Source organism: Hyperoodon ampullatus (genome assembly GCF_949752795.1).
Source record: "Hyperoodon ampullatus genome assembly, chromosome: 4".
Classification (NCBI taxonomy): Eukaryota; Metazoa; Chordata; class Mammalia; order Artiodactyla; family Ziphiidae; genus Hyperoodon; species Hyperoodon ampullatus.
This window is the reverse complement of record NC_136917.1, coordinates 97,854,719-97,873,997: the sequence shown is the minus strand read 5'-3', so window position 1 is coordinate 97,873,997 and position 19,279 is coordinate 97,854,719. Positions and strand designations below refer to the sequence as shown.

The 19,279-nt window shown below is 39.0% G+C and overlaps 1 protein-coding gene across 6 annotated transcripts in view; it reads left to right on the top strand.

The window, feature by feature from the left end:
• CAST (calpastatin) overlaps positions 1 to 19,279 on the top strand; it is a gene marked incomplete at its 5' end in the record, with an annotated part of 124,101 nt that overhangs the window by 13,706 nt on the left and 91,116 nt on the right. For all 6 annotated transcript variants that reach the window (XM_079701934.1, XM_079701936.1, XM_079701935.1 and 3 more), the window contains one exon: positions 512 to 574. In XM_079701934.1, coding sequence (XP_079558060.1) covers positions 512 to 574 — 63 coding nt within the window. The remainder of the gene's footprint in view (positions 1 to 511; positions 575 to 19,279) is intronic.

Genomic DNA, 19,279 nt, shown 5'->3' with positions numbered 1-19,279 from the left:
TTCCAATGCAGGGTTTATCTTTCTGTGTTGGTACTCAGACAGAAAGAACTCCAGAGAATTTCCAAGAGCCATTGAAAGTGATGGTTGATAAGGGGTGGCCCTCCCTTGAGTTCATGCTGAACTGAGGCTTAAGTAATGGCTTAGGCTCAGCATGGTCCTCAGACATCTCATCTCCATGAGGAACCAGGTGTCTCTTATGCTGGCAATTTGGGCTTTAAAATTCCATGAGACATTTTGTAGGAGATGAGATGCCACCTTAGCATCACCATCAGATCTATGTCTGGTTAATTACAGACTGATTTTCTGCATCCCAAGTGAATGTCTGTAGCTTCCCTTAATTTTTGAAGGCCACCTACGTCGGTATAGAATTATCAACAATTCTCAGGAGGAAGATGAAAGGGGTCCTTGTTTTTACAGTCTATATATTTAACCCTTTGGGATTAAAGTCACTATTATATTATCTTGTATCACCTCCCTCTATTAAACATTATCTTTTTAAATACTTTTATAGCATGCCGATGGAAAAACCAGTGGATCGCCTTCAAAGTCAGGAGAAAAGAGAGGATCAGATGAGGTAATTTCCACAATACTGGGTTTTCATTTTCTCTTGTTTTTAAATTGTGAATTCTGTCTTGAAGTAAATAATGAGGTAGCAAATATCTCCTACTGGAATATTGGCAAATTTAATTTTAACTAAGATTTGAGTTAACACTATAAGTGGAAATCATTAAAAATAAAATAAAAAAAATAAAGTGTTCCTTGGAGAGGAACATCCAGAAGTAGTTTCCATTCAGGAATAGAACTCAGTTATTTAGGGTGTTTTCCCTGTAGGAATTGGTGAATCTTAACTGTTTTTTGTTTGTTTGTTTGTTTTGGTGAACAAAACATGTAGGAGGGGAAACCAAATGCTATAGTTGAAAAGGAAATCTTTTTTTATGAGAGTCACTGTGAAAGGAAGACAGTGATAACCTAGATTAAACCAGTCATTCAGGTTCATAAACAAAAGGGAGAGAAAAGGACTATTTTTACTTGGCTCCATTCTGTGGAAATACTTGTAAAACCAAACCACCTCACTTTGAGATGGGTTTTCTTTGAGCCTGTGAATTTCTTCTTTCACTGAATGATGCCTCATTATGTGCACTGTTAACATGGCCTGGTCTCCATGGAAGAGTCATGTGAAAGTTCTATCCTCCAAAAGGGTACTGGGCTTGCCTTCCTTTTGCTGCTTTTCACATTTTAAGTCTCAATGGAACATTCATCTTCATTCAGTAGAAATTGTTATTTCCAGTTTGTAAAAGAGCCAGGTCCTGAAAGGTAGCTGGAAATTTAGAAAGCAAAAAGTGATCATTTTATTTTTCTCTATATTATTAACGTGTTTCTAGAAATCTAGAATCTAGCTCCTCTTTCTGCTTATTTCCTGCAGTTTTGAAATATTCAATATATTTCAATATATTCAGTATGAAGAAGGCCATTATGACTAGAACTTGCTATGAATTCTGCACTAAGGTTTTGTCCACAGCTGTCTATTATTGCTTCCATTACCAACACCCATGAAAATATATTTTAGATTATTTCTTACCACGCAAATTTGCAGTAAGTTTTTGTACCCATGGAAGGCAAGATTTCTTTACAAAGTAAAAATAAACTTTTATTAAGATTTTATCCTGCTTCTTGGTTATATTATTTAAAATTTTTTTCCATGGGAAAAATACCACATTTTTCCCCTTTTACTAGCATGAAAATCTATATAACATCGCTCAGTTCCCCATCAACCCTACTCTTTAAATATATTCCCAGATATCTGTCAAACTATCAAATAGTTTCCTGTTTGAAAACTATAGTGTCTCTTTATTCTCCAGACTAGGAAATAATGTTTTTAGATGTTATTCTCTATTAATATTTATCAAGTTTAAATTATTTGCACAAAAAAGGAAATCTTCTTTTCCAATACAATCAAGTGGATAGTGACCTAGTTCTTATAGGATTATTCTCAACAATTATGTTATTATGTGGAAGCTTAAATATTACGCCTTGAATGTACAGGCATTGTTGGTTTAGGCAACAACTGCTTGCCCGGTGATAGGTCTTTTATATATCTGGACTATAAAGTGCCTTATTTTCATATTTATAAAGGGCTTGGGAAACCTGATAAGTAGTCCTGTTATCAATGCAGCCAGGGGAGAATTTGAAACTTCTGTGTCAGTATGATGACTGTACTTTCAGTTTTTTGAAACTGAAAGGCTGAACTTCCACCTTGAGAGAAGAAAGAATTTTTCTTTTCTTTATCAGCAATTCAGACAAGCCTGACATTGTTTCATAACACTTCTGAGAAATTCAGATTTACAACTCTTGCACTTGTGCCAGAGCCTGGTCATATCGGTCTGTTCTGCTCCATCCCAGCTGGCAGAAGAAAAGAGAGGAGATAGAGGCTTTGCCCTGCTCCCGTGGCATAAATCACTGCAGAGATTCAGATAGTCTGAGATTGAAGATTGTTTATTATCTCACCAGATTCTGCCCATATCTATTTGATAGGGTGGACAGATGTGTGGGTGTGATAATTTGGTAGTCAAGTTATATTTCCAATATGGTCTGTCTCTAAAGGATCTCTAATTCTTTATGTCATGTGCAGTTAAGTCATTGATGACATACTATGGCCCTGGAGACAATTCAAGGAAACCATCCTACATTAGGCATTATTTTAGCCTTTATGTTCATGATTATAAAACCATGTGCAATCTGGACTTGTAATCTGCCTATCCTACCACCCACAGTTGGCTACCATCCTCTTAAGATTACCAGAGAAGGGTTTCCTAAAACTGATTCTTTCTCCCAAATATTTTCTCATCTACTGCTCTGTTGAACAGGAAGTAAGATTAAGAAGCTTAGTTTGGGTTTTTGGTAATCCATTTTCAAACTAGCATGTGCATCCAAAGGGTGAATAACTTGTTGTCCCCAAGCATATGCAAACATACTGGTTAGGCTTCCAAGGACAAACTCGGGCCTTTGAAACAAAGTCAGTTTGAAAATGTACTTTCTATGCTCAGGGGTACTTCTCTGTTTTTTCCTTCTCCCTTTATTGTTCTGCTGCATTCATTTGGAGATGCAAGAAAAAAGGTACAGAGGAGGGCTTCAGGAAGATGTAACCCAGAGTAAAAATGATTAGGGTTAGGCAAGAACCATTTTCATATTGTCATATGTAAAAACATCTGGGGATGAATGCAGCTGTGTGAATTTCAGAGCTGTTTTTCTCCTGCTACCATAAATAGCTCTTACTTGTCTTGAGTATGACCCCTATACAACCACTAAGTGATCCTAGGAGGTCTGCAGCAATTTTAATAGACTCTGGCAACTAAAATATCATTTGTCTTGTTGCATTTGCAATATAAATGCTTGAGGATGGAGTTGAGTAAGAGAATGTTTTTTTTTGTTTTTTGCGGTGCGCGAGCCTCTCACTGTTGTGGCCTCTCCCATTGCGGAGCACAGGCTCCGGATGCGCAGGCTCAGTGGCCATGGCTCACGGGCCCAGCCGCTCCGCGGGATGTGGGATCTTCCCAGACCGGGGCACGAACCCGTGTCCCCTGCATCGGCAGGCATACTCTCAACCACTGCGCCACCAGGGAAGCCCTATTTTTTTGTTTTTTATGACAATCATTATGAACTTGTTAAGTCCTTCTCAGATGTAGAGGAATTGTAGGACCAAAAGTTGCATGGACTAACAAGCCAAAGACAAAATGACTAGAGAGCAGGAAAATAAAAATGAAAACATTTATTAGTACCTTTAAATACAGTGGGACAAAGTAGCCTTCACAAACCTGCAATCAAATCTATTTAATGTATTTGACTGACACGTCTGGCCACACTGGGTGAGCGTAAGCATCTTAGCAACATATTTCAGTGAAGTCCTGAGGAATGGAATTTAAAGCATATGATGGGACGTTTATATTAGGGGATGCTGGATAAAGGCTATACAGGAACTCTCTGTACCAGCTTTGCAACTCTTCTATAAATGTAAAATTATTTCATAGTAAAAAGTTAAAAATAAAACAAATAAAAACAAACAAAAAATAAAGCATATGATGGGCATGATTTCACAGAGCCAGTTTTAAGAACTTCAAATTTCATAATGGATATATTTTTATGGATAAAGAAATAGAGTTGAAGCCACCATGCAAAGACACCAGTTTTAAAAAGGGTACAGTTAATATTTTATTGTCACTTATCAGATGGCAGTTAGGTACATAGTCTTCATACTTGATCCTTCCTTTTTGTAAATAAAAAAAGTTACAAGTTTTAAACAGCCAAAGGCTGGTCATGTCTTCAGAAAACATGATTAGATTAATTCATTAATGTTGGCTTCAAGTTTTGGTGATAAGATAATAGAGTTGAAATTGTGCCTTAAAGGAAAAGATATTTGATAAATTTTCTTTACCATAATAGCATTGGTGGCATTCTTTTCCTCAATGTTTAACTTTCCTCCTTCAAAAGTGCATGAATAAGTATTGAATGACTCCAACATTTTAAAATTTCTTTCTAACACTTTTTCTCTTGATGAAATTAGTCTTTTTTTATCACAAAAGTAATATGTACTTGTAAAAAACAAAAGTATTACCCAGTTTTACCACTTAAATTATAACTGCTGCTATGAAATTTTGTGTATTCTCAAATTAATGTGATGATATTGTGCATTTATAATTACTATATATACTATACTGCTTTTAGTAACTTTTTAATGATCATACAGCTAAAACATAACCATTGAAGAAAATTTAGAAAGTACTGACAATTTTAAAGAAAAAACACTACCATCTAGACTTCTAGTACCTAAAGAGATGGCCACTATTTCCATCTTTGAGTATTTTCCTACATCTTTTTTCTATGTGTATATATTATGTTTAAGCTGAGATAACAAAGGAACATCCCTAACAGGGCCTAGACTAAAAATGACAAACAATGTGCTTTGTGATAGATAAATCTTTTCCAATCAAAAAGAGTCATCATTGTGTGTGACCTTTAAATACATAGAGAATTGTATTTAAGTACCTTGGCATTTAATATAGCATTTAATCTGGTCATTATTTTGTGCTGTGCTTTTTGTTCAAGAAGTTTGCTGGGCCCGTGTTCCCACTAGCAAGTGATATAGCCATCCTTAGCAAATTCTGGAAGAGTGCCACAGCAGATGTTATTTTAAGGGGTGATAGGTTATTACAATCTCTTGTCCGTTTTAACTGTGGGGAGTTGATTGTGGCTGGACAAGTTCACGTCCCAGTGCCAAGAAGGAGGCAAAGCTGAACAGGTGCCCCAAGGGCAGTCCCACCTGGCTTACCTAGAGATCCAGAATCCCCTGGGTGTCTGATCTGGAAGGCTAAACTCACTAAAGGAAGTTCCAAAATCCTTTTCAACTGTAGTTTCCCCATTTTTTAGTTCTAAATTTTGATTTAGTTATTCATTGACTAGAATATTTTTAAGATAATTTTTTTCTGCGAAGGAACACAGATGGTGATTTTCTGTGTCTGTGTGGATCCTAAGCATGTTTTTCTGCTGGCTTCACACAATAAATTAGTACAAAATTGTACATTTTGGGGTAGCAGTTCTGTTCCCTTGAAGTTCAGTACCTGTTGCTCCATGGTCGTCTGACTTTTTGTGCTATAGAGAAGATGTCTGGGGAAGCCTTATATTTATTTTTAGAAAGCTTGTTTTTCCTGCTTTGGTGCATATGCGATTTCTTTTTCTTTTATTCTTACAATTTAGAATTTAGTATTTTCTTACGTGGAGCCTACCAAATGGGTCTACGAGAGCAATCCATGAATTTAAGTTCAAAACCTACAGTTAAAATACCAGACATTATGTAGACATTCACATAGCCTATTTATCCAGGTTGAATTCTGAGAAAAATGCAGGAAGTTTATAAAATTCAGGAGAAAAATTCTTTGCCATTCTGAGACCATAGTGAGAGCATCTTCTTTCTCACGTGCTGTGGAAGCTTTAAAGAGCCACACTCCTAATCCAATTAGCCTGCCACCCAGTCCATGGTTCCCATGGAAGCAGCACATTGTAGTTGCTGAGTGCAGACTCTATAGAGTCCCACTGCATGGACTTGCTCCCAGCTCTGCCACTTCCTAGCTGTGTGTTCTTGGGCCAATTACTTTGCTTCACTAAGGGTACCTTCCTCCTGTGTAACATGGAGATAATAATAGCCTCTACATAAGTTAACGTGAAGATCAATGAGACCAAGCATATGAAGAGTCCAGGACAGTGCCTGGGACATATGAAGTGCCATATAGATGCGAGCTGCTATTATTGTTATTATTATTACTATTATTATTATTGTTGTTGCCTTATTATTATTACTATTACTAGGCAATGAAGAGAACTTTGTTTAGCAATAAAAGTGAGCCCCTTATTGATTTCTAACCAGGACTCAAGTTCTTTTGTTGACTACATATTGCCAAGCCTTTCCCATCAAAAAAGGAAGGAAGTTTGGTAGTTCATTAAGCTTAGTAGTCCTTTTGTTTCAAAACAACTCTGTGTATGGGAGGATCCCACATGCCGTGGAGCGGCTAGGCCCATGAGCCATGGCCGCTGAGCCTGCGCGTCCGGAACCTGTGCTCCGCAACGCGAGAGGCCACAACAGTGAGAGGCCCGCATACCACAAAACAACTCTGTGTAACACCCAGAAACATATGCCAATTGCTAGAAAGTACAGTCCCTCTTTAACAAAGAATATGAAAATAATGTGCTTTTAAATTAAGAATTTGTGATATACAAAATGTTATATAAGTAGTAGGGAGTGGCTAATAAAAATAGTTAAGCATTTTGCCTCTATAAAAGAACATAAATATATGAACATTATATCATGCAGCAATAAAATACCCTTCATTCTCACACTTTGGAGTAATGAGCCTAATTGCCTAAGATCGTAGGTCCCACCAAAATTGTCTCTGAAGAGTGTACCTTATAGCATAGGAAATTGGAATCAAAGTTAACAAAATATCAAAGGAATTGAATAGGAGTTAAATTTATTGACTTTAGAATAGATCATAAGTCCTGGAAACCTGATGGACAAGTCAATTAAATATGAGTCCTGAAATATCCTGTTTTAAAGTTTTTATTTTTTCAGTCTTATCTCTAGACTTTATTAGCTTCTCAAAGATACAGGAATGACCGATTCAAAAGGGATGAAAGGGATGATAACCTGAAATTGTGCCCATAGCAAGATACCTGCATCATCTAAGGACTGAATATGTATGATTCTTGTCATAAAGTCAATAATATTTTATCATATACCAAATGTACATAATAGCTTGTTATGGCCTTTCAAAAACAGTTCATTTGTGAAGTCAAAATCTCTCAGCAAGTTGACATCATAAAGTCTTTTCTGTTTCAATCAGCATTATGACAGAATGCTTAGTAAATGTGTAGAGCACTGATTTAGTGTCATAAAAAATTATTAAAAACTCTCTATCCCTCATCTTCTAGGACATTATGTGAGATGATGCAGTGATTCTCAAGTTTTAACATGCCTAAGAATCACCTGGAGATAGTATGAAAATTTCAGACTCCTGGACCCCATCTCCAAACATTCTGATTTATCAGATCCAAGATGGGATCAGGGAATCAGTATTTTTACCAGTCACCTCAGGTGACTCATATCTTCGGATGGTGGTCTTCTGAGCGCATTTTGAGTAACACATAATTCTCATAGAGTGCATAACACAGTTCCTGGCACACATGAACTTTTCTTCCTTTTTTCCTCTTCCCATTTCCTTTTTCCTTTATTTTTAAAATGCCCCCCACCAACCCCATCCCTTAGCCAACTCTGCTTTACCGTGTCCTGGGGACAGGGTGACTCTGAAGCACATCAAGGGTGCTGCAGTTTCAAGGGATCATTGAACCACATGGGAGGCTTTGGTTGCAGGGAGCTGGTACTAACCCTATTTTTTCCCACTTCTCCTAGGACCTTGTTCCTTCAACTCTTCCCTCATTCGTTTTACTCTTTATTTAATGACTCCTCTTTAGACTACTTATCGGTTTAGTCTTCCTCATCATAAACTATTTAAAAGTATTTCTTTTAAAACTTCTCAAGCTCCCATTCCATCTTCCTTTCTAACCCTCACTGCCAAAATTCTTCATTGAAATTATCGAAGAAAAGAGTGTAGAGAGAGAAGAGAGAAACTAAAAGCAAACGTTGATAAATGCCTGTGTGGAGGATGTAGGAAGGAGAAACCAGTGAACAAGTGAAAGAAGAAGCAACTAAAGGGGTGGGGGAACCTGGATGTTGCAGTGCCATCTGTGGGGAGGCTGGAAGAAGGGTCTAGCCTGATAATCTAGAACTGTGAGGGCTGAGGAAATTTTCTTGTTTGGAGACTGGGGTGTTGTAGGTTCCCTTGGGAGCTATTCCTGTTATGATTGAGTAAGTGGATTGAGTAAGTGGGTGCTGAGTAAGTGGAGATTCTGCATAGATGACTGTTCTTCTCTTCCAATGTACATGCATTTATATAGCAAACATCAGATAAAGCAAAAAAAAAAAAAAAAAGTTGAAATCAGTGTTCATTTACACAAAAAGAGATAAGTGTGACCAAGATGGCATCACATGGTACAGATTTCTTGGATTCTTTGCCAGATGTTTACAGGTAAATGGATTCATTTATTACAATATCAAATAAGAAAGACATTATTTGGAACGAACTTTGGAGTGAATTCTAAACATATGTTTATCTTAATCATTAAGAATGTAGACTTCCCGGTTAGTTTTTCACATTAAGGTTGGCACCCCTGTTCTCTTTCTTTTGCAGATCAAGCCTCTTACTCCTAAGTGGTCTAATTTGAGCTCAAGATGCAGAATATTTGGACTTTAGTACATTGCAGAAATATATCACTCTGAAATCTGCAAATACAGTCTCAAAGAAAACACTTTTCTTACAGGAAACTGAGAGCTAAAGTGATCTCATATTCACATTCCAATTTTGGTTTCACTTAGTGCTTGGGATAAAAATTACTTCTCTGAATACAATTTTGTTACTTTTTTCTCTGCTTACTTTCTTAAAACACTGAGTAGACTCAGTAAAGTCTGAAACCATACATTTATTTCACTGAAAAGTGAAAGCCGAGTAGAAAGCTGAATGGCTAAATTTTTAAATAATGCATTTAAAAAATAATGAGGGTTCTTACTACAGTCTATGCGATGAGACGTTGCTGAATTATTTGTTATATAGATCTGGTAATAGCTGTCTTACTTTAAACATACAGTTCAGGGGACACCCAGTGGTTAAAAGGAGGAAATTTCTTGTACAGTGTTCAGTTGGAATAAAATATTTCTTGTCTCAGCAGTGATAATACATTGCCGACTTTGTTTTTCTGAATGAGCATATGTTAGGAGTGTGTGTGTTTGTGTGTGTGTGTTTAAGAAGAAAGGGCCTTGATTTTGACTTTTATATAAATTTCTTCAAATATTTGAAAACTTAAAAATTATAAGATTAGAAATGTTAAAAATATGATTAAATTTTTCCTTTAATGAAGACATAAATGGTATTTAGAAATGAGAAATAAGTGACTGAGAGTCATGAACAAGAAAAAAAATTAAATCTTTTTGACCAAGAAATTCCAATTCTAGGAATTTGTTTCAAGTACGTAATCAGAGGTGTACTCGATAACTATGTACAAAGATATTCTCCATAGCTTTATTTATAATAACAAACTAGGGGAGAAACAAACGTACAGCCATAATGAGTTGGTGAAGTTACAGCACAAACATAGTGACTAAGGCATCTTTAACACCATGCTTTGAAGAACATTTAACAATAGAGGAACATGTTTATGTTAGGTAAAGAAAAATGATGAAAGACCAACAATTCCATGTATTTAACAGATTGTGCATATTTTTGTATTTGCATAAAAATAGAAAAGTAACTGAAAGTAGTTGTCTTGATTGGTAAGATTTGGAGTAATTTACGTTTTCTTCTTACTACTTTTCTCTTTATTCTAAATGTATTTTTTTTTAATCAGAGGGAAAAGAATAATAAACAGCATAGGTAGTAAAAGAATAATGGAAGAGAGTGTTTTAACAATGATCAAAACTAAATCTATGCATCCGTCTGCTTAGACCTTAAGGGGAGAAGTGTTTTACATGTGAGTCTTTTTCCTTTGGAACCTTCCAGAGTAAGAGGGCTGCCGCCACCATGTGTGTGTGTGCGTGCGCATGTGCATGTGTTTGACTAGAAGTGCATCTCTTAGATATGGACAGAGAATTAGGATTTAAGCACTAAGGCAGCTTAGAGGGCAAGGATTTTTTTTTTTTTTTTTTTTGGCTGTGTTGGGTCTGTTGCTGTGCACGGGCTTTCTATATTTGCAGCAAGCAGGGGCTACTCTTCCTTGTGGTGCTCGGGCTTCTCATTGTGGTGGCTTCTCGTTGCAGAGCACGGGCTCTAGGCGCGCGGGCTTCAGTAGTTGTGGCATGCGGGCTCAGCAGTTGTGGCTCGCGGGCTCTAGAGCGCAGACTCAGTAGTTGTGGTGCACGGGCTTAGTTGCTCCGCAACATGTGGAATCTTCCCGGACCAGGGCTGGAACCCATGTCCCCTGCATTGGCAGGTGGATTCTTAACCACTGCGCCACCAGGGAAGCCCCAAGGATTATTAATTATTTTTAGTTTATGGTCCCTTCAAAATCCGATGAAAACTGATCTTTTTCTCTGAAAACGACATACATACGTGAATACAAGAATGCAAAAAAAAATTTTGACATACAACTTAAAGAGGTTTAGAGATACACACCATCCCCACCCCTGGGGTGGGGGCAGTCTTGTCGATTAGATATATTCAGGAGGCATCATCTAATATTTTCCCAGTTGCCTTGTTGTTGATGGCTGAAATTCCACCATTAGCAACTTCCTTAAACTTTGAGTTAAGCATTGCCTTCCCTTGGGTCCTCTTTTAAATTGTGGATGTTCCTAGGAGGGATAATATATTAATTATTAACACTTTGGTGAGAAGTAGTTTAAAAAGAGGGAAAACGAATTATGTAAGAACTACTTTTATAAATTTGATAAAGGTAGTAGAGAACTATCGATCATTTGATATTGATAGCTAACACATATGTAGGCATTACACACACACACACACACACAGACACACACCCCTTACAAGCACCCCATTCTCCTGATGAGGAAATTGAGGCACAACTTGATTAAATAACCTGTCCAGGGTCACACAGTTATATAATAGTGGAGCCAGGATGGAACATATTTTCCAGAGTCTATACTTTCAACTAGTATCCAAAACTGTTCATAAAATTATCTATTTTCAGAATTCTACCTAAAGCTAACTCCATAGACTTTCTTACAACTGTTGTCAATTTTTGTAACTCACTTCTCTAACTTTTCACTGCCTTCTTTCTTCCTTGTGTTTTACCCTCTTTTTACTCAGGAAGATCATAAAACAAGGTTAAATCATTCCCATTCCCTTGGATCTAAAATGTAAGTGTAGGCACAGCTGCTCCCTCCTTAAGGAGAGTGAATGAGGCAGGGAAGGAAGCTAAGTCACAGCAGAGGTAGAGCCAGGAGAAAGATAGCGTTCTCCTGACTCCCAGTCCATGCAGCCATCTTGAGACTAGAAAGACATGAGATAGACCACTTCAAGGACTTCCACTTGGAGACGATGAATGGCACTGAGTAATCAGGAAAAAAAATTCAGTGCTGGCCACCATAACGTGTGTTATTAAGGGCTTTGTGGAGGCGATGTTTCATTCACTGAGTAAATTTCTATGTTAGGTTGTGAGTTAATAATAAGACATGATTATGACCTATTTATCGGTGTTTCCCAGGGGACTAACATATCCTATTTACCAAATTGCATTGGGGGTAGCACCCATTTATACTTCCTTCTGTAGTCATAGCAACTTGTACTTGTTTGTAGACTACTTACAACCATGGTGTAAAAGAACATTTGCGAATAAGAGTCACAGCCTTATTATTGCTAGTGTTGGGGTATCTGACCTCCCTTTGAAAGATAGTCTTTTCCTAGATACTATTTTCCAATAAAGCACGTGTTTTCATGTGGAAACACAATATTTCTTTTCATTTTAGGGGGTGACTATTAACTAATGGAACTGATTTGTCAACAAATGTGTCAAAACATATATTTTAATGAGAATTCTTATCCTGAAAAATACTACATTTCACCAAGCCTAGGACACCACTGATCTAAAAATGCACTGATTAGAAAATGCTAAGAAAGAAAAAAACTATCAACTAAAAATAATGTGTTGAAGTTTCTGAAGACCATTCAACAAACAGGATTTTAAAAATGGCTTGAGCAATTATTTGAATGTGTCAGCTACCAAGTTGAACCCTTGAGGGTTTCGATGTTCATTTAATGAAAACATTCTTGTGTATTTGTGTGCTCACAAATTCTGTCAAATATAACATCTAATCTGTTAGGTAACGGATTATCGCAAACTGGAGAATCCCTAGCCTGCTTTCTCTTGAGGGCTATTACTTTGGTGGAAATGTGGACCAGTTCCCTTTCTCACACTTCGGGGTGGAGAAGAGAATCGCTGGATTGGAACCTTCAGGAACTCTTTGACACCTTCGTGGCAGGGAAAGGCACTGTGTCTTAGCTGGGGCAGAAGAACTCTCAGCCACAGGTCGACTTCATTATCACTGGAATCTTTGGGGGATGGGAATCTAAATCCCAACTTGACCCTTTCTTCGTACCCAACTCCTCACTCTTTTTTTTTTTTGGTTGGAAATTATTACTTTCATTTTCATTTTAATATTTTAACATTTTCTTTTAATTGCAATTAGACAAAAATGAAATTTTCTTCATATGGTTTTAACAGCCGGATGTATTTTACTTTTAAAGTCCATGAACTAGTTAGTGGACAGTATTTTAATTATCTGGTATATTAAATTTCAAAGTTTTAACATTTAGCAAAATTTTGCTTCACAAAGTCACTTTTTAGAATGACAAGAAATATATACAACTTAGAATCCATATTCAGACAAATGCCCCTTTCCCTGCCTCAAAATAAAAGCTTTAAAAAGTGCAGTATAAAAGTTTTAGATATGAAGCCACTGCATAACTCTGCATTATATGGCTAATGTCTTGCTTAGCAGCAAGAGTAATGAGAATATTCTACATTTAATTTACTGGAGCATAAGAAACTTTTTGAGGAAGGACCTAGCTCTCATCAAAGAAAAAGAACTTTTTGGCCCATTTAGTTAATGCATTCCTTTCCAAGACTGCTTTTAAAAAACTTACCTGGAAAAGCTATCTAAAATATGTCCACCACAAATATGCCTAATCTTATTGTGCATGAGTGTCAGGGGATATGGAGAAGAGTACTTACTACATGTGAAAATATATATAGTTCCAAAATAGTAACTTATCCATTATGATAAAGCTAAATATATCTTTCCAAATCCACTGTTCTTATATAAATGCTGCCAACAACAGATGACCTAGCAAAACAGTTTTAAAGAGTTAAGTTCATAGTATTATAAATCTAACGAACGGAACGAAGTCATTATACTCTCCTGTTCTTAAACTTAGGGAGTTTGTATCTGCCCTTGACCTGCTGAATTCACTGGGTAATAATGATGTATGATTCAAGGAGTGTTCTGATGTCCTGAACTGTTATAAAAACAAAAATCATAGCCAGAGGACCTTATAAACAATTAACCACATTTGTTGTCTTAGAAACCAAACTGAATGCTGTCTAAAATTATATGAACTGAACAGTAGCCATAAGAGGCTTCAAGGTGGCCTGGAAAATCAGATCCTATCACTCTTAAAAGGTATTTGTTGAGCTTCTTGGATTGGTGAGTTTATAGTTTTCATCAACTTTGGAAATGTTTTGACCATTATTTTTTCAAACATTTTGTTTTGTCTCCTCATCTCTCTCTTCTTTGGAGGCTGCGGTTGTATATGTATGGGCTGCTTGGAGTTGCCCCACAGCTCACTGATGCTCTTGTTCCCTGTCCTCTAGGCCTTCACTCTGTTTCATTTTGGATAGTTTCCATTGCTATATCTCCAAATTCACTAATCCTTTCTTCTGCAATGTCTCATCAGTTCTTAATCCCAGTGTATTTTTTATCTCAGACATTTTTATCTTTAGAAGTTTGATTTGGGTGGTTTTAAAAAAAATATTTGCTATGGGCTTCCCTGGTGGTGCAGTGGTTGAGAGTCCGCCTGCCGATGCAGGGGACATGGGTTCGTGCCCCGGTCCTAGAAGGTCCCACATGCCGCGGAGCGGCTGGGCCTGTGAGCCATGGCTGCTGGGCCTGCGCGTCTGGAGCCTGTGCTCCGCAACGGGAGAGGCCACAGCGGTGAGAGACCCGCGTACCGCAAAAAAAAAAAAAAAAAAAAATTTGCTGTGTCTCTCCTGAACATACTTTTAAAAAACTTTTTATTTTGAAATAATTATAGATTACCAGAAAGTTGCAAAGATAGTATGGCTGGTGCCGTGTATCCTTCACCCAGCTTCCCCATTGGTTACATCTCCTGCAACTATAGTACAATAGCAAAACTAGGAAACTGCCATTGGTACATGTATATATAGTTCTATGCCATTTTGTTACATGTGTAGATTCACGTAGTCAGCCCAGCAATCAAGATACTATGCTTTTTGGAGCTTCCCTGGTGGCGCAGTGGTTGAGAGTCCGCCTGCCAATGCAGGGGACACGGGTTCAAGCCCTGGTCCGGGAAGATCCCACGTGCCGCAGAGCGGCTGGGCCCGTGAGCCATGGCCGCTGGGCCTACGCGTCCGGAGCCTGTGCTCCGCAACGGGAGAGGCCACAACAGTAAGAGGCCTGCGTACCGCAAAAAAAAAAAAAAAAAAAAAAAAGATACTATGCTTTTTGAACATTAATTTTCCTGTGTTTGGAAAACAAAGTTGTATTTTTCTGCTTCTATGCATGCCTTGTAATTTTTGATTAGATGATAAACAGATGTGAATTTTATATTGCATTGAGTGTTTTTTTATTATTGTTGCTTTAAGTTTTCCTGAGCTTTGTTCTGGGACACAGTTAAGTTACCTGGAAACACTTTGATCCTTTGGGGTTTGCTTTTAATCTTTGTTTGGCTAGAACAGAGCAACCTTTAGAGGAGGCCTACATTTTCTTGTTTTTTTTTTCTTCTTCTTCTTCAATTGAACCTGTGCCCCCTGCAGTGGAAGCGTGGAGTCTTAACCACTGGACCACCAGGGAAATCCCAGTCCTACTTTTTCTTCTGCATTCTCTACCCATGATTCTGACTGCTGGAAACATGTCCTATATTCCTGGTCCCTGGGAGCCCCTGTGATTATGTCTCTGCTCCTTATGGGTGGTCTTTCCCCAGACTCAGGCTCTCCTCGCAGGCATGCACATGCAGGTTTCTGGAGCTCACTTTTGTAGCTCTCCTCTCTGGTGCCCTCCCTTTGAGCCCCTCGAGTGCCCTTGACCCTCAAAGTCCCAGCTCCATCTCCTCAACCCAGAGAGACCGACAGCCATTGCATGATCCGGCGGCTGGAAACTCTGCAGGCAGTAAGCTGTGGCGATCACAGGGCGCCCCTGGTTTGTTTCCCTCACAGAGAATACTGTCCTTGCTGCCTGGTGTCCAGCCTCTGAAAACTACTGTTGCATATAATTGTCGAGGGTTTTCTTGTTATTTAAGGCAGAAACACTCCTTACTTTTTAATCCAAATTTTCTTACATAAGAGCATCATTAATGTAAAAAGGAAACAAAGCTGTATTTGAAAGGAGGCTGTGGCCCAGCTTACAAACTGAAGTACCTTCTTTTACTATGGAGTTGAGTTAAATTTTTCTCATTTATAAGCCTAGTCACCGACTTCTTTGTTCATTTACTAATGAGTTTTAGTGTTCTCCAGATATTTTACTAATATTTAAATGTGCCACCAAGGCTGTTGAAATCACCTGTTCCATATCCTGTCCTGACACCCTGTAGTACCTCAGAAGGGTCCTTGCCACTCTCAGGAAACATATTGAAGTCATGTCTATTCCTGCAGATCTTGTTGACCCTAAATCACACCCCACACACACAGACCCACACTCACACACCGTGTGACAGTGACGACACCTATGAGACCTATCAGAGCAAGGTCCAGAGGGGCTGTCATCTTTGACAGCTGATGCACGAATATCAGGACCTGCTGATCTGGCTCTGGTAGGCCTAACTCATTAGGTAGGCCTTTCAGCATCAACCCTGGAAGTGGTCCCGGGTTTCCCTTAGCTAGAATTTACTGAGTAATCATAGTATCTCTGACTGTGGGCTTAGATGCATTGCATTTATACTCTCATGTAATCTCCAGACCTCACACAAGGCCAGGAACAGGACATGTTCTCACCAGTCGGAATCACTGGGTAGAGTACTCAGAAGGGTATCATTGCTGTATTGAAAACAAATTACTTCTATCTGAAGGCTGCTCTTGTCCACCCTAGCAGCGCTTAAAAGCAAACCTCAAAAGGCTCAAACTGTTTCCAAGTAACTGCATCCATTAATAGAATCATGGCTAGTCTTAAAGAAAAATCACTTTCTGTCCAATGAAGAAACAATTATTTTTCTATTATATAAATAACAAAAGCTCATAGAAAATTCTCAACAGCCACTAAGACCCCTCATGAGTTGAAATTAGATGCACTGGGGTTGCCCTGGAGTCTGTCCCATTGCTACCTGTTCAAGGCCTTGGGCCTCTCTCTTCAGAGCGGGGTTTTCCAACATGTGGGCCACAGACTTCAGGCCATACCTCATCTCATTTAATCCTCTCAGTCTCTCCCTGAGGTACAAGTAGGGTTATTCTCATTTTTCAGGTGAGAAAATTAGTGTTTAGAAATGCTCATAAACTTGCCTGAGGTCTCACGGCTGGCATTTGGTGCAGCCAGGATTCCTGCCACATGTGTCCAAAAGTAGGACCATTATTCTAGAGAATTCGGCACTTTTCTTTACAGAGTCACTAGGTCTCAGGATGACATGAGGCCTCACTTAAGGGGCCTTTCCTGAGATTTTAGGAGATAATGACACACCTCTGCCTGGCTCTTGGAATTTCATTGTTACTTGAAAACAGTTTTTAAGACTTGAGTTCTGATTCATTCAATAAAACCTTTTATTATGAACCACAACAAACATACAAGAAAGGCATGCCATTAATTCCCTTCATGTCTTCCTACAGCAGCATATAGGATGGATCTAATCTGTGCGTTCTTTATCGATCTTGTCTGTGCAAGCAGAGGTGCCTGTTTTACCGGTCTTTTGGCTGGCAGACTCTGAACCTCTTTTGAGATGGGGGAGGCTGCTTCCAGTAGAAGGTGTGGATTCATAGTCCATGGGAATAGGACCTGTGTATACTCAGGAGTCTGCACCCGAGCAGGAGAAATCACACAAGTTCTCTGTAAATGGACCGGACTTGATGTCCTGGTGTTAGAGTCCAGTAGAGGTAAATCTGGTGTGGACAATTACGCTTCTGCCCGTCAATCATCAGGACTGAGGCCCTGTGACAGGCTGTCCTGCGAGGAATGAATGACTCAGCCAGGCCTGCGACCTGATATAGAGGGATGAGGGCAAGCTGTTCCTGACCATTTCTTTTCTATAAAGCTTAAGTTAAACAAAGAAGCGCTCATAAATATTAGAGGGAATGTGATTGAATGGCAAGGGAAAATCTGCTCAGTAACCTTTAGTCTATGGGTTTATGGAAGTGAAGAAAAATAGTTTAACTCAAAATTTGAATTATCCTAGGATTGGTGTTCTCATTTAGCATCTTAATCTTTTAGAGACCACAGCATACCTGTGTGGTAAGACAAATGCAGAATCATATGTGAGTGAGCTTGTTTTGAGTTTTCACTTACTTTGAGTAAATGAATTCTGTTCTATCTGAGGGTAGATCCAGCCCTATCACAGTTGTGAGTATGCAGACCTAGCTGGGTGAGAAATGTGTCCAGGCCAGAGTGGGATTTCTAAGGACCGATGCTGATGGTGAGGGTGAGTGGGAGTGAGGATGAGGAAGACACTGCAAAACTAAGTACAAGGTGATGTGAAGCCAAAGGACTTTGAGAACTTTTCACGTGGAGGCAAAGGAGGACTCACAAGGACTAGATGGTACTCAGAGCAGGCCAGGAAGCAAGCCAAGGCCTGGAAGAAACTGATGATCCCAAACACACCCAACTGTGGGGCCATAATGAACCCACATCACTTCAGACCAAATATCTTGATCCAGCATCCTGTATCATCTCATACCATGTATGCCTGTGCCCACCTTGCTTCAGCTGCAGGAACATACTTCTGTTCCTCCAACTTGCCAAACCCATCCCATCCCACCTCAGGGCCTTTGCATGTGCTACTCTATCCACCTAGAATGCCTTCCTTCCCCCATGCCATACTTACATGATTCGTTTATTTATAGTCAGGTATCAGTCAAATGTCTTCCTTTGTCTATCCTGTCTGAAGGAACCCTCAGCCAGCCACTCTCTGTTACATGACCCTGTTTTATTGACTTTATAGCACTTATCACTCTCTGAAATCATCTTGGTTTTTGTTGACTTACTTAGAGTCTGAGTCCTCCTACTGGAATGCAAGCACTAGGAGAGTAAGAACTTTTTTTTGTTTGTTTGTTTAATTGGTCATTATATCCCCACTGCCTAGAATAGGACCAGGCTCCTGGCCAGGGTTCAATAAATGTCTGTCCAATAAGTAGAGGGATGCATGAAGTCAAACACAATTGAAGAGGGAACCACGTCATATATCAGCCAAAACAATCTGTATGGTTACTAATCTGAGAATAAGGTGTCTGTGCTCTGGTATGCATGTGCATTTCTAAGCTTTTGTGTTGTGTTTTAAGTGCCTGACATTATTAAGGCCTTTGTAACTATTAGATAATAGAGAATCATTTTTACAAATTCTACTCTTGTTTCAGCTAAACTAAATTGGTCCTTTGTAGACTAAGTAATTCAGGCAGCTCAGAGGGCAAGGCAAACGTCAATAGGTCATACCCACAGGAAATCTGAGATATCCTCAGTTGAGTTTAAAAATATTGAATTTAGGGCTTCCCTGGTGGCGCAGTGGTTGGGAGTCCGCCTGCCGATGCGGGGGATGCGGGTTCGTGCCCCAGTCTGGGAAGATCCCACATGCCACGGAGCAGCTGGCTCCGTGGGCCGTGGCCACTGGGCCTGCGCATCCAGAGCCTGTGCTCCGCAACGGGAGAGGCCACAACAGTGAGAGGCCCGCGTACCGCAAAAAAAAAAAAAAAAAAAAAGCACAATGAAGCACTCTTAACCCCACGATCAGAAAATAACCTCGTA